Source organism: Salvelinus sp. IW2-2015, linkage group LG8 (assembly GCF_002910315.2).
Source record: "Salvelinus sp. IW2-2015 linkage group LG8, ASM291031v2, whole genome shotgun sequence".
Classification (NCBI taxonomy): Eukaryota; Metazoa; Chordata; class Actinopteri; order Salmoniformes; family Salmonidae; genus Salvelinus; species Salvelinus sp. IW2-2015.
In genome coordinates this window covers 47,783,600-47,811,095 of record NC_036848.1, presented here as the reverse complement: position 1 = coordinate 47,811,095, position 27,496 = coordinate 47,783,600, and the positions used below count along the sequence as shown (strand labels likewise).

The window sequence follows — 27,496 nt, the reverse complement described above, 5'->3', positions numbered from 1 at the left end:
GGACAAAGATCGTACTTTTTGGAGAAATGTCCTCTGGTCTGATGAAAAAAAATAGAACTGTTTGGCCATAATGACCATCGTTATGTTTGGAGGAAAAAGGGGGAAGCTTGCAAGCTGAAGAACGCCACCCCAACCGTGAAGCACGGGGGTGGCAGCATCATGTTGTGGGGGTGCTTTGCTGCAGCAGGGACTGGTGCACTTCACAAACTAGATGGCATCATGTGGATGGAAAATTATGTGGATATATTGAAGCAACAGCTCAAGACATCAGTCAGGAAGTTAAAGCTTTGTCGCAAATGGGTCTTCCAAATGGACAATGACCCCAAGCATACTTCCAAAGTTGGGAAGGTGATGAAAATAATAAAAGCTGAAATAAATAATTCTCTATACTATTATTCTGACATTTCACATTCTTAAAATAAAGTGCTGATGTTAAGACAAGGAATTTTTACTAGGATTAAATGTCAGGAATTGTGAAAAACTGAGTTTAAATGTGTATGTAAACTTCCGACTTCACTGTAACTACAGTTCAACACATACTTGAAGACTCGTAGGGAAATGGTGCTCCTCTCAAACTCCTTGGCCTTCCTGTGGCCTGATTGAATAACATCCTCAGGCAGGTTGGCGAGGCGAGCAGCGTTGAAACCYTAGCTTTTAGGACATGCTCCCGCGATAAACTTGTAGAGGAAGGTGATGGTCTCCTGACTAGGGTCCTCATCTCCCTCATTCTCCACCATACAGGCCTGAGGGGGACAGAGTGATGGGTTAATTGCTTGAACTTATAGAGGAAGGTGATGTCTCCTGGCTAGGGTCCTCATCTCCTTCTTTCTCCACAATACAAGCCTGATAGGGGAAGACTGACTGGTTGATTAAAGGCCCAGTGCAGTCAATTATGTTTGCTTAATAGTCTAATAGCAAAGAGTTCCAAACTGCTCTGCTAATAACAGCTAGTTTTCAGTTTCCCCTCCCAGACAGTACTAGGAAAATTGTTGGATGAGAATAAGTTTAMCTAAAAAGCTATTTTTGCCAATTTTAAATTGAAATCTATTACAGTAGTCAGGTTATCCAATTGGCGACAGATTTTCATGCAAATATATATATATTTTAAATCATAAAAGCTATATTCAAAATGTTCCTTCCAGAGATGTGTTTCCACAAAATTGACTTGTTGCATTTAAAATAATGTGCGTGATGATGTAGGGCACATAAAAATAGATTGCGGTTAAATTCGTAAGTACCAAATAAGTCAAATGGGTTTCCATCGCATTTWTAACTCTGATGGMTTTCCTTAATTTCTTTTGCGTTATATAGCCAGTGTGCCCACTCTGATACTGGCAGGTTCGCTCTAGTCTAGTCAATGAATAGCGCTATCTACGTGCTGTTGGCTAGAACACACGTACAGCCTTCATGAGATTGTTATGGACAAACGAGCAAGAATTTTTTTATTTGTCAAACGACAGCCAAGCATCGATCATCATGTGAATAGAATAAGATCCTCGATATTTATTGGAAAGGAGCATCAAGCMCATCACCTTGCACTTTCACCAGTGAAGTGCAAGGTGCAAAATGAAGTTCATCATAACTGATTTAATCTGTAGCCTAAAAAAACTGCATGCTCTCCCGACAAGTCGTAGTGGGAGGACCACAAGATGTCATCACGTACTTCGATATGATGTTATTATCAATATTTGCGAAGAAAAGGATTTCCACCGACAATTCTTGCATAATTAATTTTACAGACAAAAAAAGATCCCACATTGTCTAGCGTATGTGTTTTGTGGACATTTGGGAAGTTTCCATCAGTCCTGCCATTTGTTATCCGACATGTACTTTATTCGCATAAAAAAGGTTGGCTGGAAACCTGGTTAGAAAATAACGTAATTGTTACCCAGAAATATTTGATATGGCTATAAAACAGTCTACAATTTGTGATTGATTGACAGAGCTGAAAATAACATGTCCAGCGTATAAAARCCGAAGGCACAATATTTGTCATTGAATTGTTATGTCCGTGTACTGTGTTGATGATCATTGAGCTTGCTTGTGTGCTGTCTCCTCACCATGTGTCCGAGCCGTACAGCAGGGTTGTTGGTGTAGTCTTCTACTAAGGAGTGGTAATGTGTGGAGAAGAGGGTCCGACAGCATATCCTTTCCGCCAGCTCGTTCACCACAGCACTGGCTATCGCTGTGCCGTCATATGTGGCTGTGCCCCTTCCTGCAACACAAAGGATCAGTTTCTCACTTAAACTTTATGGGCCGATTTCCCAGACACAGATTAAGTCTTTGACTTAAAAGCATGTTCAAAAGAGAATCTTCATTGATCATGCTTTTTAGTTCCGAACTAGTTCTGGGTCTGAAACTGGCCAAAGAACTATGCCTCAGAAGTGGAGGATGAACCCAAAAGCTACATCTTCTTCTTGTAGTACCCACACCATGTTGAATTCAACACAAAGACTTAAGACAGACAAATAGATAAGAGATGTGTTGTTTACCCAGTTCATCCAGCAGCACCAGGGAGTGCTTGGTCCCATGGTGTAGGATACTAGCTGTCTCACTGAGCTCTACAAAGAAGGTGCTCTCCCCTGGAACACACATGCCAGGGTTACATTCACTTAGTTCAGGAGGACACCTTAAGGAACACAGGCCTGGGTTACATTCACTTAGTTCAGGAGGACACCTTAAGGAACTCCTGAGACTCTGGGAAAACACTTATGTATCCCAATTCTCAACCCTTGTGCACTTGTTCACTTCACACTTAATAGGAAAGGTTGAATAAATATGGTCAAAACTCCCAGTTGCCCATGCTTACACCAATCAAATACTTTTAAAATGCACAGGGAGCAGTGCACAAGTCCACACTTCAGAAGAATTGTGACACACCCATTCACTTCCTGGGGAGTGGGGTACGAGTCCTTACCAGCCATGATACGGTCCGATGCTCCCAAGCGTGTGAAGACTCTGTCCACAGGGGTAAAGGACAGGCTCTCAGCAGGAACATAGCAACCCAACTGGGCCAAGACCACCACCAGACCACACTGCGGGAGGAGTGACCAAGCACAGGAAAAAATACACATCAGGACCAAGGAAATCCAGAATCATATTAGTCCAGACTGTGCCAGGAACACAGAACCACCACAGATGGAAATCTAACAACGTCAAGCCAACAACTACAGGAGAAGCAAAAGTACACACAGGACCTAGGTGATGTTCAAGATCAACTGCCATTCCTGTTAAATGTTTATTTGATGTCTTTAATGTGTGATCTTGCAGCATAACCACTTTCTCTCTGGGACAAATAAAGTTGAAAGTGGAAGTTGAAAGAAAAACCCATACCTGTCTCATAAGAGTCGACTTTCCTCCCATGTTAGGCCCAGTGACCAGCACGCAGGGTGCATGTCCTTTATCCTCCTGGCCCTCCTCCTCGCCGCCAGGGCAGCCAATAGCAATGTCATTAGGGATGAAGTCATCACCGAAGAAGGTTTTGGTGACACAGGGGTGGCGGGAGCCCCTCAGGTCCAGGAAGGCTGCTGATTGGCTGATGTCACCAGGAATTAGTACTTGAGGCCGTGCCATTGGTCCTCCATCTCCTCCCTGGCTGTACCGTGTCAGACTCAGTAACACATCTACACAGGTAAAAGCAGATCCTAACTTAGTATATAAACATGCATTTTGTTTTTGGAGATATGTAGATGTGTTGTTTCTTGTGTATAAATGATGCATGTCTGAAGTTAGTTACGTCCTACAAAATAGTATTTAAAAACACACATAACGATGACATAAAATATAGACCAAATGTCAAATGCACCTAATATTGTGATTGGGGTTGCACATTTTGGGGAATATTCAGAGATGGAAACTTTCCGTGGGAATTAACGGGAATATATGGGAATTAACAGAAATATGCAAATTAATACCTTAATACCATTTAAATGTAGATGTTTTTTGCGTTGGATATATTTACCATAACATATGGAGACAGAAACAAACCTTTTATCTTATCATAAGTAGACAATTGCAAATGATTAAATCCTTAAAATAAAAAATAAAAAAACTTTAATTAAATGAGATGACTCTTCACATGGGATGATTTCACTGAACAAAAGTGAATATTGAATTATCCATCGCATCTCCCAAAAACGTTTTCAACATACATCTGTAAAATGATAGTCTAGAAACTAAAGCTTTGGTTGTCTTCCTCTCAGGCTTCCATGTCTTCTCCCTGTACCTGGACCTCCTTAATGTCCATCTCTTGAACATCAGACTCTGAGGCCTCATCTTCACTGTCACTTCCCATCCTTGTTGAGGATGGCTCGTTGTCAGGCTCAAAAAGCCCAAAATTTGCTCAGATGGCCACCAATTTTTCAACCCTTGTATTGGTCAGCCTGTTGCGTGCTTTGGTGTGTGTGTTCCCAAACAAGGACCAGTTGCGCTCTGAGGCGGCTGATGTTGGTGGGATTTAGAGGATGATGGAGGCAACAGGGGAAAGAGCCTCCGATCCACAAAGTCCCTTCCACCAACCAGGTGGCTGATGAGATATGTTGGCACGACTGCCATATTGCATCTCCATCCCAAAGCCCTTGCTTGGAAGTGTACTTCGCCAGACTGCCAAGAACCTTGCCCTCATCCAGGCCAAGGTYGCGAGAKACGYTAGTGATYACACCATAGGCCTTGRTGATCTCTGCACCAGACAGGATGCTCTTGRCAGCATACTTGGGGRCCAACATGTACGCTGCGGTGTGTATGGGCTTCAGGCAGAYGTCTTCACGCTTTTTGATGCATTTCAGAACTGCAGTTTCCTCTGCTTGGAGCAACAGTGAAGTGGGCAGGGCAGTACGGATTTCTTCTCTTACATCTGCAAGCAGAGTCTGAACATCAGACAGAATGGCATTGTCTCCCTCAATCCGTGCAATGGCTACTGCTATAGGTTTCACTAGTCAGGCTGCTTACCACTCTCTCCCAAAATACACCATCCAGGAGGATCCTCTTGATGGGTCTGTCCATATCGGCAGACTGTGATATGACCATTTCTTGGAGAGACACCTTCCCCTCCAGGAGACTGTCAAACATGATGACAACACCACCCCAACGGGTGTTGCTGGGCAGCTTCAATGTGGGGATCTTATTCTTCTCACTTTGCTTGGTGAGGTAGATTGCTGCTATAACTTGATGACCCTTCACATACCTAACCATTRCCTTGACAATCTTGTAGTGTATCCATTGTTTTCAGTGCCATGATGTCCTTGAGGAGCAGATTCAATGCATGAGCAGCAAAGCCAATGGGTGTGATGTGAGGGTAGGACTCCTCCACTTTAGACCAAGCAGCCTTCATGTTCGCAGCATTGTCTGTCACCAGTGCAAATACCTTCTGTGYTCKAAGGTCATTGATGACTGCCTTCAGCTCATCTGCAATGTAGAGACCGGTGTGTCTGTTATCCCTTGTGTCTATGCTCTTGTAGAATACTGGTTGAGAGGTGGAGATGTAGTTAATTATTCCTTGCCCACGAACATTCGACCACCCATCAGAGATGATTACAATACAGTCTTCTTTCTCTAGGATTTGCTTGACCTTCATTTGAACTCTGTTGAACTCTGCATCCAGCAATTGAGTAGATAAAGCATGTCTGGTTGGAGGGGTGTATGCTGGGTGTAGAACATTCAGAAATCTCTTCAATACACATTGCCTGTGAGCATTAGAGCTGAACCAGTTGCATACACAGCTCGAGCAAGACATTCATCAGCATTTCTGTGACTACATTCCTCCATTGAGTCAAAAAAAACTGATTCGAGGAGAACCATGAGCTGTTTCTATCGATAAGGTGTCTGATTCATAATTGTCACCTCGAATAGAAGTATAGGGACTTTTGTCAGAAGTTGCTTGTTGTGAGCTCTGAGGGAACTTTATGCACTTGGCCAGATAATTCTGCATCTTTGTTGCATTCTTCACATATGATTTGGCACAGTATTTGCAGATGTACACAGCTTTTCCTTCTACATTAGCTGCAGTGAAATGTCTCCACACAGATAGCATTTTCCTGTAAAGATTAGAAAAAAATACAATTCCATGTACAGATAAATAGTTAAGCAGTTAGATTAAGCAACTCTTTTTGTAAGATAAATGTTATAATATGAAACATGTATGGAAACAGGTGAATTAACACTAAGTTAGCAGGCTCAAGCAAGCTAAAACCCACATGGCAGCAAAAACTAACTAGCAGAAATTGTTAAGTTAGTGTGTTTAAATCATTTCTTTGCTGTAGGCTACTATTTACTAGTTAACAAAAAAAATGGTGTCAAAATATATTCACCCCACCCAGTATTGTAATCAAAACTTAGCAGAAAGCATGTAGTCCTTGGCTCAGTCAGTGTAGTACTGTGGGTTCAATAGCATCTCAGTGTGCAAGATCTTGAGAAACAGCTGTACATGATGGAAGAGTGCACTGCACTGCACGTGATGGAAGAATGCACTGTGTATGCAGAGGGTTGCAATTCCATTGAATTGGGGATAGTTTAACCAAAATATGCCACAAGACCTAGAATTGCCTTGTGTATCCCACAAAAAAAGGTTAACTGTTATAAGCAAACTTTTTGATGAATTTAAGCAAAATTCCCAGGCTTAACTTCCCATGGGGYAAAAAAAWAAWAATCTGGAAATTTTCCTGGAAGGTTTTCAACCCTAATTGTGATAGCCTCTTATTGACCACATTGGCTTCAAGGCAACCATCCAAGCCCAGTAAATCCCCATCCACACCATCCTCTCCTTTAGACCAACACTGGCAGAGTGTTCTGTCCTCATTAGGTTCATCAATATCTTATAGGGTTGTTTTTAGCAGCGTAGCTCTCTGGAGTGACCTACACACACTGGAAGTGTCCCAAATGGCACCCTATTCCCTACGTTTGACCCAATAGACCAAGATAGCGGCGCAGTAAGACATGTTTGTTTTCGTCCCATGTAAATATTGTCTTTTTCTTTTGTATACATTTCAATCTCTTTTTTCCATTTTCAAATTAAACATACCTTCCTGCAACKTGCCTCACCCAATGTGGTACGGATCTGCTATTTATTAGACCTTATAACGGGAACCTCCATCAGAGGCTAGCCAGCTAATTAGCTACTAGCTTTTCAGTCATTGTTAGCCACTGCTAGCGGTCTTTACCTTTAGGTCGGACTCCAGCTGCTTTAGCCCGGATAGCCCAGATAAATACCTGCCAGTCTGCACAGCACGATATCAGCCCTGAGCATATCGGACTGCTTTTTTCTCTCCACTACATCACCGGATTCCTGCCGCAAGCTCTGGACCATTACACCGGATCTTTGCAGCTAGCTAGTTGCTACCGAAAGGCTATTGTGGCTAACGCCCTTGTCCAGAAGCATGCACCAGCTATCCTCGAGCTAGGCCCATTTCCCGGCTAGCAAACAAAGTACACCAACTACAATACAAACAGGAAGTGAGAATTCTGAGACTGAGTTGAACATTGACCATCGCCGATTCAATTCCCTGTAAGATATGGATCTGTTTCCACTTCCTACGCCTTCCACTAGATGTCAACAGTCTGTAGAACGTGGAATGAAGCCTCTAGTGTGATGTGGGGCCGGATGGGAGGCGTTTCAGTCATTGGTCTGGCAGAATGCCAGTTCCTGGTAATGCGCTTTCCTCATGATATCGCCTTGCGTTCCATAACTTCTACAGACATGAAGGAATGCTCCGGTTGGAATGTTATTGGATATATATGATAACAACATCCTGAAGATTGATTCTCTACTTAGTTTGACCAGTTTATTCGACCTGTTATATAACCTTTTGAAGTTTGTCCGAGTTCCCCTGCATTTGCGCGAGCGTTTGGACATGTGTACTAAACATGCTAGCAAAAGTAGCTACTTAGACATAAGTAATGGACATTATCGAACAAAACAACAATTTATTGTGGAACTAGGATTCCTGGGAGTGCATTATGATGAAGATGATCAAAGGTAAGGGAATATTTATGATGTAATTTCGTATTTCTGTTGACTCCAACATGGCGGAGAAATATTGTTATTTTTGAGCGCTGTCTCAGATTATTGCATGGTGTGCTTTTTACGTAAAGTTTTTTTGAAATCTGACACAGCGGTCGCATTAAGAACAAGTGTATCTTTAATTATATGTAAAACATGTATCTTTCATCAAAGTTTATGATGAGTATTTCTGTTATTTGACGTGGCTCTCTGCAATTTCTCCGGATATTTTGGAGGCATTTCTGAACATGGCGCCAATGTAAACCGAGATTTGTGGATATAAATATGCACATTATCGAAAAAAACATAAATGTATTGTGTAACATGATGTCCTATAAGGCTCGCTACATTTTTTTCTGGCTTTTGGCCAAGTGGGACGCTACCGTCCCACATATCCCAGAGAAGTTAACTAGCATTGAAAAAGTTGATCCATTCTTCTGTAAAGTCTGTCCCCATCTTCTGAATCATGCTTGTATAGTCAGTAGGCTACAGTAGTCTATGCTTCGCAGGGGGGGGGGGGGCAGGTAGCTTACACACTAGCAAAGATTTTCAGCGGCAGGCAGACACTGGAATACGTTTGAGTGACAGAGCGAGGGCTTTGCATAGGTGTTTTTTTTTTTTTAATGACAGCAAAATAAAATACAATTATAAACCAGTTCCCATGCTTTTAAAATAACAGTTATATTCCAGAACAGTAGAGATCACTTTCGTTCCAATGCAGAAACAAATTGCCCTTTTCCAGTTTTTGGTTTGGTTCAAACCCCTGCCAAATATGATAAAGCCTACTGTTTATAATGGATGTAAAATATCAGTTTGCAAACGTGTTTAGGCATTGTCAACAAACCAATGTCTGTGGCTCACCAGGTGCATGAACTGTATCTATGGCAACCAGCAGCAACTCAATATTAAGTATAATGCACCTCAAAACAGCAAGCTGTAGGTTTATGGAATCGTTGATTCTTTTGAATTCAACTAGACCTACATGATCATGAGAAGATGTTGATCAATGTGCATTTGATTTGACTATTTAAAATACATACAAATGTTACACCAGGCAACAGATATATACCAACAATTGCCCAGGATACTCAGAAGACTCATTGAGCCAGTTAAATAAACCTAATAAATCAAAGCTTACCTAGCACAGCCATGCACTCCACCCCAGTCTGCCAGTCCCTGTAGTTCTTGTCAAAGTTGTAGAAGAGTCTTCTCATGCAGTCCTTCAGAGCTGCGTCTCTCTTCTCCTCAAGACTCTGGAGCTCTGAGAACAGACGCTCTATCTCCCTGGTCCAGTAGCGTTTCCAGCCCTTCTTAGTGGACTTCACCTGATTAAATAGAGTTCAGAAAAGTTTGCTAAACTGTCACTCCACAATATTTTACAAGACATACTACAGATTAAAAATCACATTGTGTAACACCCAGTATTTCTAATTTGGCAGACGCTTCTTTTTTGGCCCCAGCGGGAATCAAACACCTGAAAATGGCATTGCTAGCAGCCACTCTGACCTTGTACTCCTCAGGAATGTTCCTCTCCGAGACACTGTCTGGTACTTCCATCTGAAAGCGGTTCCGTCCCGTCCCCCAGTAGGTCAGGTTCCTGCAGCCCAGCCTCTTCTTCTGCCTGGCAACATTCAAGTTTGTTAACTGCATTTTACATACGCATTTGTCCAAGAAAAATATAGCAAAAAAGCTAATTTCAATTCTCCATTGGGCATGCTTTTTAGTTCAGGACTAGGTGTAATGTGACCCTGGGAAGGTGTCCTAAATGTGTTTCTCAAGAGATGAAGGTACCTGTCCAGGTAGTCCTGTAGGTCCCTCTCACAGGCCTTGATGCCACTGAGAGCCTGGTCAAACTCTGGGTCAAAGCCAGCCTTAGGGGTGATGACTCCGGTGGCGCGGGCCTTCTGGTGGTCGAAGGCTGTGTCCCAGCGTTTCAGCTCGGCCGACAGGTCAGGGAAGAGGCCCTCCTGACCGTCATCCTTCAGGTTGACCACCTGATGAGATTACATGAAATTGTACTTTATTAAATCACCAAGAAGAAAACAGTTTGTCATACTTCGTTACAACCATAGTAAAAACAAACACAAATACTCAACATTTAAAACAATCACAAGACAACACCAATAAATACAGGACATTTAAAAAGTACAGAATTAGTAAAGTAAAAAGCACAATTATAGTGACGGGTAGTGCTGTGGTGTGTAGTGTACAAACCTGGCGCAGCAGCCTGGACCGGAAGTCGACCGCGACCGGTCCTAGTATGGTCACAATTTCCTGCATGGTCTTGAAGCCCTCCAGAGCAGAGAGGAAGTCCGCAATCTTTTTCTTACTGTAGGTGACCTCTTCATACAGAACAGCCCTGCTGTCCGGGTGGTCCGGGCCCTTCGGAGTACCGATGCTGTGGATCTTACTAAGGAGCCTCTCCAGATCAGGGAGCTTCTTGAGCAGGTCTGAGACCTCCGTAGCCTGGGCCTGCACTCCCATCAGGTCATCCAGGGCATCAAGACGTTCCCCTATAATCATTATAATACATGGGGTTTATATAGCGCATTTCAATGACCGAGCAAATCAAAAGAAATAAGACAATAGCAGACCAACCAATGAAAACAAGAACAGGGTTCAAAACAATAGGTTTCTGCATTTGTGTATTTTCGTGTTCCCCTCACCTATGGATGTGGGGTTACAGAGCGGGGAACAGAGCCACTGCTTCAGCAACCTTTTACCAAATGGAGTACTACAGGTATCCAGGCGTTCCAACAAGGTCCCCTCTGTACCCCCCGACACATTCTGCAGGATCTCTAGGTTGGCTAGGGTCACCCCATCCAGGACCATACGCTGACGGGTCTGGGAGAAGAAACTGGTCGGCCCGGCTGCCTTCTCCATCTCCACGTCCACTGGGATATATTCCTAAATTTTGGGATAAAATCATAACTTACTGCACCCCTGGAACCTCTTGCCTAGGTGCCAGGCTGTTTCTGCTCTCTTGACAACTCCATATGGAATCGTCCTGCCATGTTTGTTTTTACAGTGACAAAAGAGTAGGCAAAAGCAAACAGATCTGGGACCGGGCTTCACCTGAAAGGCTCAAACTAACCAAACTTACAAACTACTTATTTTCCTACAACATTAACTAATTTATGGTTAGCAAATGTTCATACAAATTAAGCATTAAACCAATAACTTAATTGGTTTAATTGCTTAATTATTATGGTGGGCTAATCGGTTWACCATTGACATCCCTACCTGGAAGTTGGTCATGGACAGCAGCTCCTGGTCTACCAGACATTTCTTTAGGTAGAACATACAGCCTCCCAGGGCCGACAGGGCCAACTCATACCCCTCCTTAGGGGTCAGACCCAACGAATCGCTCTCAGACGTCATGGATTTGAGGACAGAGGGGAGAACACTGCTCCCAGACTCCTCATCCTTCCTCACACTCTCCTTAAAGTAGTCTTCTTCAGCTAGGGTCTTCAGGGTCTTCTGTGCATCCCAGAACTGGGAGCCTGTTGAGAGGGAGGAGGGTGTAATGTAGTGAACATTACTGTTATTCCAGTCCATGCTTTCATTATATTGATAACCGATAAACAATATTCCATTCCATGTTTTACTTATGCACTAGTTGAGCGAGAGAGCAAGTCAACAACAACGTTGGTAAAGTAAAGTTCAGACACCCAACCAATTTTCATAAACATAAAGACGGACGTTACAGACTGGAAGTACGGGAGAGGAAGGGGTCACTTCATCCACTTTTTCAGTACTTTATTTACAATGATACTGATTACAGCTGTAAAGTAAAGCTGTAATCATTATCATTGTAAATAAAGTACTGAAAAAGTGGATGAAGTTAAATATTGATGTATACAGACAAACACAATAAAAAAACGTATTGAAAAAGAACGGTGAACCTGCAGTCAGCCCCTCCTGCATAGCCGAGGACAAAGAAGCCTTGAAGATTTTACGGGTTTCGGCTGAAGGGTTCCCCTTCTCAAAGAGCACCTGTGTGAACAGAAAGAAAATAAAGGACCATTTTATATACATTTTCCTTTATGTCTAAAAAAAAACATTTTCGACCAGGATGGGGCAGATCAATGTAGTGTGTCTTCTTGTTGTTGGGTGATTGTGATATGCTGTAAGTGTTGTGAAAACTAGAAAGGGTCATTTCCCTAAATAATAATTGTGTGACTTGCTTCAGCTGTCCGAACATATTTTTAWGGTAGTGAACGAAGTTAACAAGTTTAAATTGTTAGTGTTGAACAATTCAGGCTGTAGAACAGTGGAGGATGCTGAGGGGAGGACGGCTCATAATGGCTGGAACGGAGCGAATGGAAAGCATGTGTTTGATYTATTSGATATCATTCCACTTATTCAGCGACAACCATTACCATGAGCCATCCTACCCAATTAAGGTGCCACCAACCTKCTTTGCTGTAGAAGTAGTGACTGACCTGTGCAGGGGCGTAGTGAGACAACAGGGTGCGGAGCCGGGAGCAGTGTCGGTCATCCTGGAATTGGCCCACATGGAAGTACCCTACAGATGTGTCCACGAAGCTGACCCCATAGGTCCTGCAGTGCCCTGAACTCTCCTCCTCTGCCTTGAGATGAGAGGTTATACTTTGTGATGCAAAACACATTRCTGCACAACCTCCATGTCACACAATATAAAAAAGTTTAAAGGGTTACTTAATTATTATTTTTATTACAAAGTTCAGGCTTGTAGTGCAGCTTTGCTAACATTCTGGGATTGTGGCCTACTCCGTCAACTCAAGGTTAGAGGAATTTGACCCAAACATAATTATTAGATSAACTAACCCTGTAAAAAGGACAGTGTTGGGGAGTAGTAAAATACATGTAGTTCAACTAGTAATTTAACTACATTTTGCAGTAGCTTGGTGGTAGTTGAACTCAATGGTGTTGGTAGCTGGAAAAGTGGGTAATCTAATTTTACCCAGAATTTCCCCAAACGGCCCACCCGGCAAAGGAATGGCGCCCTGTGTGAAACATTCCAAGAAAAACGCTGAATTAGAAGTCGACCGGTTAAAATCGGCATGGCCGATTAATTAGGGCCGATTTCAAGTTTTCATAAAACCGGTAATATGCATTTTTGGACGCTGATTATGGCCGATTACATTGCATTCCATGAGGAAACTGCGTGGCAAGCTGACCACCGGTTAGGGGAGTGCAACAAAGAGCCAAGGTAAGTTGCTAGCTAGCATTAAACTTATCTTATAAAAAACAATCAATCTTCGCATAATCACTAGTGAACTACACATGGTTGAATCACAGCCTACTTTGCCAAACGGGGGATGATTTAACAAAAGCYCATTCGTGAAAAAAAGCACAATTGTTGCACGAATGTACCTAACCATAAACATCAATGCCTTTCTTAAAATCAATAAACCTGCATATTTTAGTTAAAATAAATTTGTGTTAGCAGGCAATATTAACTAGGGAAATTGTCTCACTTCTCTTACATTAATTGCACGCAGAGTCAGGGTATATGCAACAGTTTGGGCCGCTAATTTGCCTGAATTTTACATAATTATGACATAACATTGAAGGCAATGTAACAGCAATATTTAGACTTAGGGTTGCCGCCCGATCGATAAAATACAGAACGGTTCCTTATCTCACTGAAAGAATAAATGTTTTGTTTTCAAAATGATAGTTTCCGGATTTGACCATATCAATGACCAACGGCTCATATTTCTGTGTTTATTATATTATAATTAAGTCTATGATTTGATAGAGCTATCTGACTGAGCGGTGGCAGGTGGCAACAGGCTCGTAAGCATTATTCAAACTTTATTGCGTTTGCCAGCAGCTCTTAGCAATGCTTGCTTCACAGCGCTGTTTATGACTTCAAGCCTATCAACTCCTGAGATTAGTCTGGAAATACTAAAGTGCCTATTAGAACATCCAATAGTCAAAAGGTATATGAAATACAAATGGTATAGAGAGAAATAGTCGACGAGTCATAATTCCTATAAAAACTACAACCTAAAACTTCTTAACTGGGAATATTGAACCAGCAGCTTTCATATGTTCTCATGTTTTGAGCAAGGAACTTAAACGTTAGCTTTTTTTACATGGCACATATAGCACTTTTACTTTCTTCTCCCAACAATTTGTTTTTGCATTATTTAAACCTCCTAATGCAAGACAATGCTAGACCTCATGTGGCTGGAGTGTGTCAGCAGTTCCTGCAAGAGGAAGGCATTGATGCTATGGACTGGCCCGCCCGTTCCCCAGACCTGAATCCAATTGAGCACATCTGGGACATCATGTCTCGCTCCATCCTTAGTCCAGGTCTGGGAGGAGATCCCTCAGGAGACCATCCGCCACCTCATCAGGAGCATGCCCAGGCGTTGTAGGGAGGTCATACAGGCACGTGGAGGCCACACACACTACTGAGCCTCATTTTGACTTGTTTTAAGGACATTACATCAAAGTTGGATCAGCCTGTAGTGTGGTTTTCCACTTTAATTTTGAGTGTGACTCCAAATCCAGACCTCCATGGGTTGATAAATTTGATTTCCATTGATCATTTTTGTGTGATTTTGTTGTCAGCACATTCAACTATGTAAAGAAAAAAGTATTTAATAAGAATATTTCATTCATTCAGATCTAGGATGTGTTATTTTAGTGTTCCCTTTATTTTTTTGAGCAGTGTATATATTAAAAAAATTTAAAAAATTGACCGATTAATCGGTATCGGCTTTTTTTGGTCCTCCAGTAATCCGTATCGGCATTGAAAAATCATAAATCGGTCGACCTCTAGTAAGGTCTACTGTATTCGGCGCATAAATTTGATTCGATCAGTCTTAAATGGAAGAAGTTTGAAACCACAAAGGCAATTGGGGGAGAAGGGCCTTGGTCAGGGAGGTGACCAAGAACCCGATGGTCACTGACAGCGCTCCAGAGTTCCTCTGTGGAGATGGGAGAACCTTCCATAAGGACAACCATCTCTGCAGCACTCCACCAATCAGGCCTTTGTGATAGAGTGGCCAGACGGAAACCACTCCTCAGTAAAAAGCACATGACAACCCGCTTGGAGTTTGCCAAAAGTAATCTAAAGACTCWTGGTTTCATCAGACGGTGAAGCATGCTGTTGAGATTTTTTTCAGCAGCAGAGACTGGGAGACTAGTCAGGATTGAGGCAAAGATGAATGGAGCAAAGTAGAGAGAGAGATCCTTGATGAAAACCTGCTCCAGAGCGCTGAGGACCTCAAGACTGGGGCGAAGGTTCACCTTCCAACAAGACAACAACCCTAAGTGTTAACTCGAAATGACACAARGACAAGGTTCCAGTTTAACAAAGTTTACTATACTATATGAACACACTACAAGTAGCATTACACTCAAGGCCAGGTCCATCAACGACCAGACTTCCTGCGCATGCGCACTCTTGACTGAGTGATAGCCCCGTAATAACAGAAATATAGGGATACTTAAAACATGAACTTAACACTAAGCACACAGACAAGACAATSCAGGAYTGGTTTCGGGACAAGTCTCTGAATGTCCTTCAGTGGCCCAGCCAGAGCCCGGACTTGAACCCGATTGAACATCTSTGGACAGACCTGAAAATAGCATAGCTGTGCAGCAACGCTCCCCATCCAACCTGACAGAGCTTGAGAGCATCTGCAGAGAAGAATGGAATAAACTCCCTAAATACAGGTGTGCCAAGCTTGTAGCGTCATACCCAAGAAGAKTCAATGCTGTAATCACTGCCAAAAGTGCTTCAACAAAGTACTGAGTAAAGGGTCTGAATACTTATGTAAATGTGATAGTTATTTTTGTTTAATACATTTGCAAAAATGTCTACAAACCTGTTTTTGCTCTGTCATTATGGAGTATAAATTATTTAATCCATTTTAGAATAAGGCTGTAAGGTAACAAAATGAATATACTGTACAACGCATCACAAAACACATCCTACCTTCTCCTTGATGCTGAGGAGGTATTTGCTGTGTGTCTCAGAAGGGGCTCCGTCCAACACGCTGTAGGTCTGCGTTCCCCGTGTGATGATTCGGCACACCTCKCGCTGTACCACCCGGTCAAACTTGGTGGGCTTCAGCATGGTCTTACAGCGAGCCTCCATCATGTCTGGAGTCTCCGTCTGCTCCACACGTGCCACCTAACATAAGAAATACTTTATTAATGACTGAGAAATTGGTTTGCCAGCAAAACAGTAGTGATGGGGGGAAATAGTTACATACCGTAATATTATTTTGGATAACATTAAGCCTTTTAAAAAGGATGAGTCTAAGCTTTCTTTTAAAAACAAAATGGCTCCCCACCTTGTATCCCCTCTGCACCAGTCCGTCTGAGAAGCGTCCAAAGCCTATCTCGGGGAAGCCAGAGTGGGCCCAGGCCCCCTTCATGAAGGTCAGACCCAGCTCGTTGACACCAATCACAGCATCCATGTGGTACAGCTCATAGAACTTACCCACCTGAGTAATAATACATTTTATTTGCACCTTTCAAGATAGATGACACTAAAGGCCAGATTCACAGCCACAAATTCTGCCTAGTCCTATACTAAAAAGCATGTTCAAAGGTGAATCTCCAAGATCTCAGGCTGTTCTGGAGGCAAGGGGGGGGGGTCCGACCCTGTACAAGATGGGGGTGCCTAATAAACTGGCCGGGGAGTCAATGTTAAACAAAGCAGCATTGCATCTCCACCAAAATACAGCATTTTAATGATTTATAGTACCTTGAAGAAGAGTACGGCATCGAACGTCTCCGACTTGAGCTGCCACCAGCGCCGCATGCCTGGGGTCGTTTTGTTCAAGAAGTCTTCTGGGACATACAGAGTCGTGGGGTCGTAGTCTTCCTCAGACTGTCTCCGTCTCTTGGCGTCTTTCCTCCGGCCTTCCTGTAGCCAATCAATCTTCTCATGGTCCCATACCGTAGCCCCACCTTGCCCGCCGGCACCTGAGCCATTCGTCTGGCTGTCGAAGCTCTCCGGGGCCGAAAAGCCTGAGAGTCGAGACTTGGTGTCGGCTGTGATGGTGCTAGATAAGGGGGCTCTCTTGGCGGTTTCTGGAAGAGTGGGAGTCTTGGGTTTTGGTTTGGCACTGGATGGCTTCTCTGCGGGTCGTTTGCGTTTCACTGGTTTAACTGGGCTGTCGGGTTCAGTCTCACATTCACTTTCTACATCTTCCTCCGATGCACTGTTCACTACCTCTTCCTCATCTTCCTCACTGCTGCATGCGGCCTGTTCTGGTTTGAATTCGTCACCCGAGCCTTCACTGTCGCAGGCGACAACGATGCGGCGACGCTTGGACTTGCTGCTCTGTTCTGCTGTGGCACGGGAGGAACAGCGACTAGGCTTTGACTTCACTGTCTCCTCATCTTCCTCTTCAGTCAAATCTTCGTCGGTCAATGTTGACTTATCAAGCTGTAGGAGGAAAGGCAAATGAAAATACATTATTTCAAGGGAGAAAAAAATTATATGGGCTCCCGAGTGGTGAAGTGGTTTAAGGCACTGCATCTCACTGCTTGAGGCGTCAGTACAGACACCCTGGTTCAAATCCAGGCTGTATCACAACCAGCCGTGATTGGAAGTKCCATAGGGTGGCGCACATTTGGCCCAGTGTCGTCCGTAAAAAAAAAAAAAAAAATTACTTTTTTTTTTATATTCAACACATTTACTTTACACATGCCAGTTTGCACACATGACAAAGAGTAATATATATAAAATGATACAGTATTTATCATTATTGAGTGGTAAGTTCAATGTTGAAAATAAAAGTTTTGATACTGGCTTACATTTTGATGCAAATGTGTCTAGATAGTAGGATAGTAGTTGATCCTCACGGATCAACCCCCCATGGTTCGGCACGCGTGTGAACCGAGGATCAATTGCAAAGTTTAACCATCAGTGTGAAATACAGTTTTACTGCCGCTGTTACTTTTTAAAGTAATAATTCCCTAAATCTCGACACAAAGTTGCAGTGAAAAGATAAGACAAGACAGATAGATGCGTGCTGTGTTTTGCTCTGAAGTCTGATTTTAATTAWTTTTTAAAAGCAGTTGTGTTTACTGTTCACGTGAATGGGACATGTTGAATCCCAACGAATCAATCCTGGATGCTCGCGTTGCAAAAAGCAAAGAAAAAAAGAGCAGTGACAGCCATGACTGGCGGAYGAGCTGAAGAACTGGGAAAGCCTCCCGCTTCATTTATGTCTCATGGATGGGAGAATTTTGGCTTCCCTGTCAAATATGATGACGGAAGAAGGGTGGTGGACAACACCATTACGGTGTGTAGGCATTGTGCCACAAGAAAGCCGTATGATCATGGAAATACATTGAGCATGGCCACACATTTAAAGCGTCATCACCCTGGTGTGTCTGACGGGAGCCAACTCAGCCAAGAGACAACTTCTCACCGCGACATTTAAGCAGCCCTTTGCTGTAGAATCAGACCGGGCTAAAGCCATCACCCCAGACGGGTGGARCTCCAGGGTAACGGAAAGCTWTGTGACTGTTCACTACACCAGAGGAGTGGGAGATGTGAAGTCCGGTGCTATAGACACGCCCTCTATGAGAAACACAAATCTGGCGCAGGTACTGCTAGGAACAGTAGCAGAGTGGAAGCTAGAGAGGCCCAATAGCAATATCCCAACCACCACAGATAATGCCAAGAACCAAGTAAATGCAGTGATAGAGGCTGGACTGGGGACACAGATAGCTTGCATTGCACATGTGATCAATTTAGCATCTCAAACGGGAATCTCAGTGAACCAGATGGACCGCCTTCTTGTGAGGATCAGGAAGGTTTCCTTTTTCCACCGGAGCACAACAGCCGCTCATGTGCTTAAGAACAAGCAAGAAATGCTACAGCTACCYACCCGCAAACTCATACACCATGTCACAACAAGATAGAAGTCCACTTATGACATGTTGGAGCTCTATCTTGAGCAGCAGGCAGCTGTGTAAGTGGCAGGAGGAGGTCCTCCAGGTGCTCAAACCCCTCAAAACCTTATTGAGCACTGAAACTGCACCGTCTGTGTCCATGATCCTACCTCTGAAAACAAGGATTCTACAATCCATGGCCCCAAGATAGGAAGACAGCACCYTCACTAGATGTCAAGGCTGCCATTAGAGGACCTGAACCCCAGATACCCCCCTAATGTACAGGACTACCTTCATAGATCTACTGCACTGGATCCAAGGTTCAAGTCAAATCAAATGTTATTTGTCACAACACTTAACCAACGATGCACTTTTAAGAAAATACCTAAAAGAAACTAAAGAGACAAGAATAAATATTTAAAGAGCAGCAGTAAAATAACAGCGGCGCTATATACAGGGGGTACCGGTACAGAGTCAATGAGCGGGGGCACCAGTGTCGACGTAATTGAGATAACTATGTACATGCAGGTAGGGTTGTTAAAGTGGCTATGCATAGATAATAACAGAGAGTAGGAGCAGCGTGGGGGGCAAATAGTATGGGTAGCCATTTGATTAGCTGTTCAGGAGTCTTATAGCTTGGGGGTAGAAGCTGTTAAGACTCTTGGACCTYGACTTGGCYCCCCAGTACCGCTTGCCCTGCGGTATCAGAGAGAACAGTCTATGACTAGGGTGGCTGGAGTCATTGACAATTTTTAGGGCCTTCCTCTGACACCGCCTGGTATAGAGGTCCTGGATGGCAGGGAGCTTGGCCCCGGTGATGTACTGGGCCGTACGCACTATCCTCTGTATTGCTTTGCGGTCGGAGACCGAGCAGTTGCCATACTAGGCAGTGATGCAACCCGCCAGGATGCTCTCGATGGTGCAACTGTAAACCTTTTGAGGATCTGAGGACCCATGCCAAATCTTTTCAGTCTCCTGAGGGGGAATAGGTTTTGTTGTGCCCTCTTCACGACTGTCTTGGTGTGCTTGGACCATGTTAGTTTGTTGTTAATGTGAACGCCAAGGAACTTGAAGCTCTCAACCTGTCTCACCTAGACCATGCCCTACACCGGAGGACATACAGTGACCTCYTCACTGAGATTGTGGCCACTGAAGAGGTAAAAAAAATAAATCTTAGTTTACGCTATTGCTATTAGAATCATCCCTTTTTGAGTTGGAATAATAATGGCTTTTATTAAATGTTATTGCCACAATTATAGTTTATGAAATATGAAAATAAATAGTTGAATAGATAGTCATTTTTTCTGCAGGGTCAAGCCACAGAGCCAACTCAGAGGTATCTCCTCCACAAAATGATTTGGCCATGGAGCTTTTRGGGGAGACTTTTGCGAGCAAGGACACAGGCAAGACGTTTGCCAACACCATCGAAGAGGAGGTGGCATCCTACAAGACAGCAAGCGGCATTCCAGTGGATGGTGATCCACTGACATGGTGGAAAAGTAATGAGTATAAATACCCTCACATTGCCATGATGGCAAGACGCTACCCGGCTGTGCCTGGCACTTCAGTTCATAGCGAGAGGGTGTTTTTCACAGCAGGGGACATATTAAAACTTCTTATGGCTGAGATCCCGTTAACGGGATCGGGATCGATGACAACAGCCAGTGAAAGTGCAGGGCGCCAAATTCAAACAGAAATCTCATAATTAAAATTCCTCAAACATACAAGTATTTTACACCATTTTAAAGATAAAKTTGTTGTTAATCCCACCAGTGTCCGATTTCAAAAAGGCTTTACGATGAAAGCACACCATCTGATTATGTTAGGTCAGTACCTAGTCACAGAAAAACACAGCCATTTTTCCAGCCAAAGAGAGGAGTCATAAAAAGCAGGAATATAGATAGAATTAATCACTAACCTTTGATGATCTTCATCAGATGACACTCATAGGACTTCATGTTACACAATACATGCATGTTTTGTTCGATAAGGTCATATTTATATCCAAAAATCTCAGTTTACATTGGCRCGTTACGTTCAGTAATGTTTTGCTTCCAAAACATCCGGTGATTTTGCAGAGAGTCACATCAATTTACAGAAATACTCATAATAAATAATATGCATAATACTAATAATATGCATATCTTAGCTTCTGGGCCTGAGTAYCAGGCAGTTTACTCTGGGCACCGTATTCATCCAAGCTACTCAATACTGCCCCCCAGCCATAAGAAGTTAACAGGTCAACCCTCTCCCCAGACAATGTAGACATCCTCATCTTTCTGAAAAAGAAGTTGAAGTTATAAGTTCAGGTTTGCTTTGCTTTCTTTTTAACCATTTAAAAAAAAAAATGACACATGCTATTTTTTTCATTCACTATTGTTCAAAGGAAGAAGGTATCATGCTGCATATTGCACTTTAGTTTAACAATMGAGTATTGAATATTTTATTTAAAGATTTTATTTAAACATTGCAAAGTTCCTTGCTTTAAGTGTTCTTTAAGTAATAAATGGAAAGCAAAGTTATTTYTCTCCCTTTMTTTGCAGAGCTGAKYAATTATCCGATCCATGACTCAAAACCGTGAGTTTTGTGATCCGTCGCACCACTACTAGATAGACAAATAGATTGTGGATTAATAAAGTATCAATCAACTGGAAATGCAATGTTAGCAGCAGTACATACAAACGGAYAAGTTCTCACCTCCATATCCTCCTCCTCGTCTTCCTCAGCATCAGATGGGTCCATACAGACAGGCATCTTCAGTCTGGTCTCTGGGCTGTCTGACATAACAGCATCAGCCAGCTCCTTGGCCCTGCGGATCACAGGRTTACCACTGAAGAACACCCCTCCTGTTTTAGCATCTCTGGTGTCCGAGCCTGGGATGGAGTACAAGTGAGAAGGGACATTATTTTTAGTACACTCCAAAGTGTATATGGCTCTAAAACAATGTTCCGTCTAAGCTGCGTGCGCAGTAGCTTCGAGACTGCCGAGCAGCTCCACTGGACTGTCCAGGAGAAATATTAGCCCACAGAGAGAAGCACGAGATTGAACTTCACTCAACTTTCTAGAGCAGTGGTCATTAATAGTGGATCACCAACATTTCTGTAAAAAAAACAACGATAAAGCCGTGATCCTTTTTTCCCCCACATTAATTTCATATAAAGCAATAAAAAGTCATATGTGCTCAGTTTCAGGACAATTTTAAGCAGAATACATAATACAAAAACAACGAGCACTTTAGATGTTTTCGATTTTGTTTATTTTCCTGAGAACACAGCTGTGTCATAATCTACTTACACATTCACCTCTCCATCAGACTTTGGGCTTGCTATCAACACGAGATGAATCTCACATTCCTACTCACGCTAGCTCTCTCTCAAAAAAAAAAGTTGATTCAAAGCTGATCAATCGCTTTCAATTTAAGGATCAATATTTCTTCCTAACAAGTTGTCTTCAAAATACTTGATTGTGATTTTTTTCTGAAACGGTTGTTAGGGAGATAAAGAACAGAAAACGTAAAATTAGAGTATTGTGGTTGGTATATACTTTTGAAACAGCGTTACCATTTCTAAAAAAAATCCAGAAAGATTGTGCTTTAGTGATCCGTATCAAGTTTTACAGAGTTTAAAACGGCAAAGCTGACAAATTGCACTTGGTGCTTTGAGCAGCGCTCTCCATAGACGGAATGGGGAGAGCAGAATGCCGACCACCCTACTAAAGCCAAGGTTAGCGGAGTGCAAGTTGAGTAAAACGCCACTCACCTTGATTCTTTCAGCGCTTGCCACAGTCTTCCCTGCTAACACTTCAGTCATGGTGATCTGCCGCTGCTGTGGGAACTGTTCTGACATTCTCATATGCTTTGCTGATTCGAAGTGATTGTTGAATTTCTCTAGTTTCCAAAAACACTTGGAAAATGTTTCGCAAGGGTCGTTTGTTGGCAAATGGTGATTGATTTCTGTTCCTTGTACTGCCCGTCAGCCATCAACAATCACCCTCGCACGTGAATACACTGACAGGCCAAGGGGGAAAAACGTTGGTGTGGTTGGACTGGATGATTTTCCATAGTAACAGTGCAGTAATTAGTCCAAATTACAAACCCGCTTTTGATTGGACCCTTTTATGCGCTAAAAGTGCAGGGATATGTCAAAATTGCGAGCTCTCGCATAATATGCGCTGATTGGATTTTTACTCACAAAAAAGGTTGGCGACCACTCTTCTAGAGTTTTCCCTGTTAACACTATCAATTGTGATCGAATCAACGCAATATTAGTCACTTTCAATGCAACATACCAAAACAAACTATGCAAGAGATTTTGTTATAGGCAGAACACGGAGTAAGATTCTATTGCATTGACACGCACTACTCAGCCTGCATGCTACACAGACTGGTGCGGCATAAACAATCAGAGCTGCAGTAGGTCTATATGCAAACAGACCATTGCCACATACGGATCTGTGCCACTTACTTTGAACTGGACTGTGTTTACAGCATAAACGGTTGAGTAGATGTGCTTGTTTTGAGATCAAAGCAAAAGCTGCATGTAGCCACATGTGCACATTTTGGTCATATACTTTGCTAGTTAGTGAGTTATTAGCCAGGTTACAGATCATTTGTAGTCAGCAATAGGGGAGTGATTGCCTCCTACAAGAGCACAAAACATGAACATTTCTAGATATCTTTGAAATGCAAGRCCCGTAAAGAGCTTTTTTTTGTCTTAAAGGGGCAGTGTTGTATTTTGACAGACTTGAATAAGATTGGTATCCAATAGGCAGAGGGTAACATAATTTTTCAGATTTTCTGTAATAATGGTATGGGAATAATAATGCATTTTATTTTGTAAAAGTGGTTTCCTGCATCAAACATGACAACATTTTCAGTCACTTTGTCTGAAGGACAAGTGGATAAACAGGTAAAAAATATATATTTTACCTTTATTTAACTAGGCAAGTCAGTTAAGAACAAATTCTTATTTACAATGACGGCCTAGGAACAGTGGGTTAACTGCCTTGTTCAGGGGCAGAACGACAGAATTTTTACCTGCATTCTTTTTTTCACAAGTCGCATGGAATGCAGCCCTACATTGAACACCACACATTGGCTGCTACTGTAGACTGAATGATAGAACAGCGATTTCCATGTTAAAATGTTATGGGATACATTTTCTCCATTGTTTTTGATGGTAGACCACTCTGGTAGGCCTACATTGTGATCAAATAGCCCCAGTAGCCTACATGGCCACTTAACACTGTAACCTAAAGCAGGTACAGCCTCAGTGTTCACAGTAAGAAGTTGCACTGAATTTTCACAACATTCAAGTTTGCCGAAAACATTGCTTTAGAATCAATAATACTATTTTTTGGAGAAGCTATTGATGTAGTAATATAGCTTACCTCTTAACTGACCTCCTACATCACTAGCCGTAGCATAGCTAGAATTAGCCTGATATCAGATTTTCTTGTGCCGTCTTGCAAACTCCTATGGTCATTGTCTTCCATGACAACAAACATTGGAGTTGGAAAGACAGAACAAACAGATCTGGGGCCAGGCTAACCAAGAATAGATAGACAATAGATGTCCACCTGCACAGGCTAGGTGAATGACGCAGCACGCTGTAGATAGTAAAGGAAGGGAGTTTAGGACAGGTAAATCATAACTTTCTCACCTTGATACTCGTGGATTTTTTTGGTGCTGACCCAGCCCCTGGTCGGTGGCTCGTCGAAGAAGTGGACATGCAGGCGCTGGCTTTTACCCCTGCCCCTCATCTGCTGCCCGCCGACAGGCTGGGGAACTACCATACACGGCCACCAGGGGTGCCCCTCTAGCTTGGCCCACACCAAGGCTCCGGCACTGAATGGACATGGTGCTGGACTGGAAGAAAATAAGATGGAGAATTAAAATATCAGACAACAGGTTATCTAGTAACAATCTCTKCTGTCTACCCAAGTGTCTACTTGTTGCACTTCCCTTTATGGATTTCAAAGGAAATCACTAGTATAGTAACTCCCTTGTCTACTCTAGCCAATGCCTACTCCAATCCAATTATTTTTTACATGTGGGGAGCAGTGAACGAGTGCACACTTTAAGAGGAAAGGGATTGAGGGAAATATGGATCCGTCCCATTCATTTGTTTTACATTGACCTAAGGCAGCAGGTGTAAAAGAAAACACATGAGCGGAGTTTCCATATCCAGTTTTCAGCTGAAAATTAAGCTAGGTTGAATAGGGTTGAATTAGCTGTATCACAGAGTTTCTAAACCGAGGCGCAAGATCATGAGACTTACGAGAATGCTTGTGAAACAGACCAGGCCGGGTTTGGGGGTTTGAGAAGTTAAAAAAAAAAAATCTCCCTTCCTTGTTAATTTTCTCGAAATCTAAAAAAGGCACAACCTAGAGTCAAGCAAATGTCTTAAGTAGTTCAACATATTACTCCAACCTTGTGAAACTGACACGTTTACATTTTTGTCAAAAACAACTTTGTCAAAGGAGCGCCTTTGATTTGATGGCCTGCACAGGTGCAGTTCACCACGGGTTGACCATTAGACATGATGACGTGTTTCTGCGCATCGTGTCTAATGGTCGCCTACAAGTGTGATCGGGGATTTATATTGAAGCAGCTTCTGCCCATCTTTGGCTGTATCCCTTAAAACCGGATGCATCCGGTTGTTGTCAACTCAGCTAATGCATATTTGCGCAAAATGGTACGCAGCATCATCTGGATGTGTGTGCAACAAAGGTTCAACAATCACCTCACGCTACCATTTCTGTCAAGCCATCTATGCATACAGTTTGACAAATACATTCGATAAATCCAACGCAATGCTGCAGGGCAAACGCAGCGTTCCATTGGAAATGAATGTACTTCCACAGATAGAACAATGAGCCAGATGTTTCACCGGATGTATAAATGTGAGGCATCTGCTTGGTGTTGCCACTCACTGGTAGTGAGAGGAAGCCCAGTGGCTGGCAGTGGGAGAAGACGGATTTTGACGGACTTTCTCATCAATGAAATATTTGATCTCAACACAGTTCTGTTCCCAAAACTAAAATATGTTATTTACAGAGTGGACTACATTTTGAAGACTTTACCCTTTGCCAATCGCGTTGTTTAGTAGGAGTGCAAAGGCGAATTCAGGTATTGCACACGGCACTTGATAGAGTAGGCCTTCCCTAACGGAAATATGCAGATGCATGCTAGAACGTGTCAATAGGCTRTCTCTAGCTCGTGCTTGGCTCTGTCCACCTCCTTGTTTGTTCTGCCCACATAACTAATTTGTTCCCATTGGAAACGGCAGGCTGTTGTCTATCTTGGTTCAGTTATAAAAACAATCATTGGTACTTCTGGTGTTCCAAAATGCAATGACACTGGTCGAGGCTTAATAAACCTAGTTTCACATAGACCTGAAGATATGGTATGATGCCTTGCCCCTTTGAATATAATTGGTCCCTGTCGACCCGRATCATGCCAGTCACGAAAGTGTTGAATTACATGACACGTTCTCCCGCCAAATGAGGACGCATGTATGTTACTGTGCACTTTGACATGCTTGATCAAAATGTATCATTACTCCAACAGCAACACTCTCAGACAACGGATACACAAGGAAGTGTGTTGAAGGGTTGAGACACAAATAACATTAACGTTACTAGTTAAGTAATCAGCTGACTGGCTAGCCAGTTTTATCCAGCCACTAATCTGTCGAAAACGTATTGCATTACATAACGTCTGTCCTGTGTAGACGAGAGCGTTAACCATTTCACAAATCAATTAGCATTTCTGCATGAGTTATAATTAGCTACTGTAGCTAGCTACCGCTAAAACCACTAGCCACAACAAAGCAACTCGTTGTTTGTGCTAACTAATTTGAGCCATCTGTCTTACCTTTCCTTTACTGTTGGTGTCTTATTCCCAAAGAGTTTGCCGAATTCGCCTTTGCTCGCTTTTGCAGGAGTCTTTTTGGTGGTGGGAGTTTGAGATGCATGCTTAGCTTCTTCTTTTGGAGAGCTGTTCTTTTTTCGAACTGAGGATGGCAAGTCGGCTTCTGCAGGCGAGGGACTCGGTTTCGCCTTCAGAACTGGTGGCGGAGACTTATTGAAAAAATTGAAAATGCTGCTTTGCTTCGCCATAAAGCCTGTTTATGGAAAAATGTATAATAAAGTGATTTAGTTCATCAACTGTTTAGAATCTGCTAACTCTCTGTCTGGTCTGCAGGCATCAGTGCTCGTGCACTGTTCGCGGGAAATTCTCAGAAGGTAAAAGGTCATGTGGGAGTGGCTACAAGGGAATTCAGCCAATGGCAAACSATCTTTATTCTTGGTATTTATTAATCAAATATTTTGGGGTTCATACTGGTTCATGTCAAACAATTAAAACATGTATTTTCTCTTCCCGAGTAAGAATAAGTTAATACATATTTGTATTTATTTAGGAGTTACATTTCATCATGATACAGACCGACTTTGTTATGCGATAGCCACACATCACCAGCAGAGTGCAGTAGTGGTATTTGTATAATTGATTGCAGATTATGGGAGACGTGTGTGAATCATTCATCATAGAAAACTTTGGAATTCACCCTGTGAATTGTTCGTCCCATTTCACAATCTGTGAGTTTCCCTTATATTTTGATTTACCATTATGAACAGTCC

The 27,496-nt window shown here is 42.7% G+C and overlaps 1 protein-coding gene across 1 annotated transcript in view; it reads right to left on the bottom strand.

The window, feature by feature from the left end:
* msh6 (mutS homolog 6 (E. coli)) overlaps nt 1-27,075 on the bottom strand; it is a 29,700-nt gene extending 2,625 nt beyond the window's left edge. The window contains 19 exon segments of the mRNA XM_023993590.2: nt 541-743; nt 2,061-2,215; nt 2,493-2,582; nt 2,918-3,035; nt 3,334-3,623; nt 9,132-9,318; nt 9,500-9,614; nt 9,785-9,987; nt 10,208-10,506; nt 10,660-10,900; nt 11,237-11,496; nt 11,899-11,989; nt 12,439-12,585; nt 15,933-16,130; nt 16,294-16,446; nt 16,710-17,396; nt 21,551-21,726; nt 24,514-24,719; nt 26,730-27,075. Of these exon segments, the coding sequence (XP_023849358.1) occupies nt 541-743; nt 2,061-2,215; nt 2,493-2,582; nt 2,918-3,035; nt 3,334-3,623; nt 9,132-9,318; nt 9,500-9,614; nt 9,785-9,987; nt 10,208-10,506; nt 10,660-10,900; nt 11,237-11,496; nt 11,899-11,989; nt 12,439-12,585; nt 15,933-16,130; nt 16,294-16,446; nt 16,710-17,396; nt 21,551-21,726; nt 24,514-24,719; nt 26,730-26,974 (4,064 nt within the window). The 5' untranslated portion in view covers nt 26,975-27,075.
* Between the last annotated feature and the right edge of the window lie 421 nt (nt 27,076-27,496).